The sequence below is a fragment of the Rhea americana genome, unplaced genomic scaffold (assembly GCF_003343005.1).
Source record: "Rhea americana isolate MKP2758 unplaced genomic scaffold, rheAme1 scaffold_482, whole genome shotgun sequence".
Taxonomy (NCBI): Eukaryota; Metazoa; Chordata; class Aves; order Rheiformes; family Rheidae; genus Rhea; species Rhea americana.
This window is the reverse complement of record NW_028186626.1, coordinates 225,945-227,623: the sequence shown is the minus strand read 5'-3', so window position 1 is coordinate 227,623 and position 1,679 is coordinate 225,945. Positions and strand designations below refer to the sequence as shown.

At 67.1% G+C, this 1,679-nt stretch overlaps 1 protein-coding gene across 1 annotated transcript in view; it reads right to left on the bottom strand.

The window, feature by feature from the left end:
• LOC146589006 (uncharacterized protein KIAA1755-like) overlaps positions 1 to 1,679 on the bottom strand; it is a gene marked incomplete at its 3' end in the record, with an annotated part of 9,483 nt that overhangs the window by 4,093 nt on the left and 3,711 nt on the right. Inside the window, exons 3-5 of the mRNA XM_085316970.1 lie at positions 1,013 to 1,364; positions 479 to 572; positions 6 to 92 (exon numbers count right to left, since the gene is read on the bottom strand). Of these exons, the coding sequence (XP_085173096.1) occupies positions 6 to 92; positions 479 to 572; positions 1,013 to 1,364 (533 nt within the window). The remainder of the gene's footprint in view (positions 1 to 5; positions 93 to 478; positions 573 to 1,012; positions 1,365 to 1,679) is intronic.

The window sequence follows — 1,679 nt, the reverse complement described above, 5'->3', positions numbered from 1 at the left end:
CTCACCTGCACGCCGGGCAGCTTCTCGCGGGGCCCCGGCGGCTCCTTCTCGGCGAGCAGCAGCACCGCCCGGACGGAGCCCGGCGCCGCGCGCTGCGGGAGGCGCAGGGGAGTCACTGCGCGGCGCGGGCACCGCAGCCCGCTCAGCACCGCGCACCCCGCCACAGCGCCCAGCGCGGCGGTGAGGGGCACCCAGCCACCACGGGCAGCTGCTCGAGTGTCGCCGGTCCTCGAGGGAGCCGGGAGCCGCGGCTGGGTGCAGGGCAAAGGCAGCAAGGGAAGGTGATTTTTTTTCTAGGTAAAGGAATTGGGATGCAGCAGCGGCAGCGGAAATTTCTCTGCACAAATCCGCGCTGCGATGCTCCCGGGAAAATCTGCGAGCAGGATAACAGGCAGGGCCGCCGGCGTCCGGGGGAAGGGGCTGCCTGGGAAGGGGCTGCGCGGCGCAGGGCAGCACCCAGCCCCGCCACCCCGCGCACCTGCACGCTGCGGAGTGCCGCGAACAGCACCGGCGGCGGAGGCTGCTTCCTCGCGTCCACGACAACCGTCAGCCCGCCATCCTTCGCCTCCTTCCTGGCACACGGGAAGAAAACACAGTGGCAAGGATGGCAAGCACGGTGATCGGAAACGGCTCGTGAGCCTGCTCTTGTCTGGTGGCTCCCTCCATCCTCTCCCAACAGCATGTGCAGGATGTGTCCAGCACGAAGCTGCAGCGTGCAGGATGTGCCCCAGCCAGGATGCATCCCAGCTGCAGCATGCAGGATGTGCCCCAGCCGGGACGCGTCCCAGCTGCAGCGTGCAGGATGTGCCCTGGCTGGGATGTGCCCCAGCTGCAGTGTGCAGGTTGTGCCCTGCCGGGATGCGTCCCAGCTGGGATGTGTCCCAGCCGGAATGTGCCCCAGCTGGGATGTGCCCAAGCAGCCATGCACGGGATGCGGGGCATCCCTCACCGCCCGGGASCCCACGCCAGGAGGCAGCCGGGATGGGGCCCCCTGGCCGGTCCCTGACGCTACCTGGGGAGGGAGCAGAGGTAGAGGAYGAGCCGCGCCAGCTCGCTGGCAGAGCACCACGCGGCCTCCCAGGCCGTGCTGCTGGTGGTCACCTGGATGATGGCGTGGCCCAGCTTGTCAGTGCTCCCTGCGGAGGAAGCAGACGTCGAGTGGCCCTGGAGCCCGGCCCCGCTGGAGGCAGCCGGCGGCTGCAAAACACCGGCAGCTTTGCAAACCCCAGCAGGGCGGGCGACCGCTCGCCTTGGCCGCTGCTTTGGTTTCTCAAGCAGGGACGGGATGGGGACGGGGACGGGGCGTGCGGGGGCTGCAGCCCGCCCGTCCGGGTCCCGTGCCGGGGGGCTCCCGCGCAGCCCGGCTTAATATGTTGCAGCTGCGGCGGGTGCGAGCGCCGCGGCTGCGGGTTTCCAGCCCCCTCCCGAGCTCGGGGCTCGCGCGCCCCGGGAAATGCCGGGGCAGCCTGCTGGGGATGTTTTGCCTGGAAAAAAGATGGTTTTGTCACAGTTTTCAGCTCCTGGGAAAAGAAATCAACCAAATGTTTAGTATTTGGCAGCTAAAAGCTGAAAAGCTTCATTTCTGAGGAATGGTGTAGGAGGGCTGCTTGCAGCTGAGAGCAGAAACCATGTCCGCTGCTCAGCGCAGGCTGCCTTTTCTAAAAAAAAAAAGAAAAAAA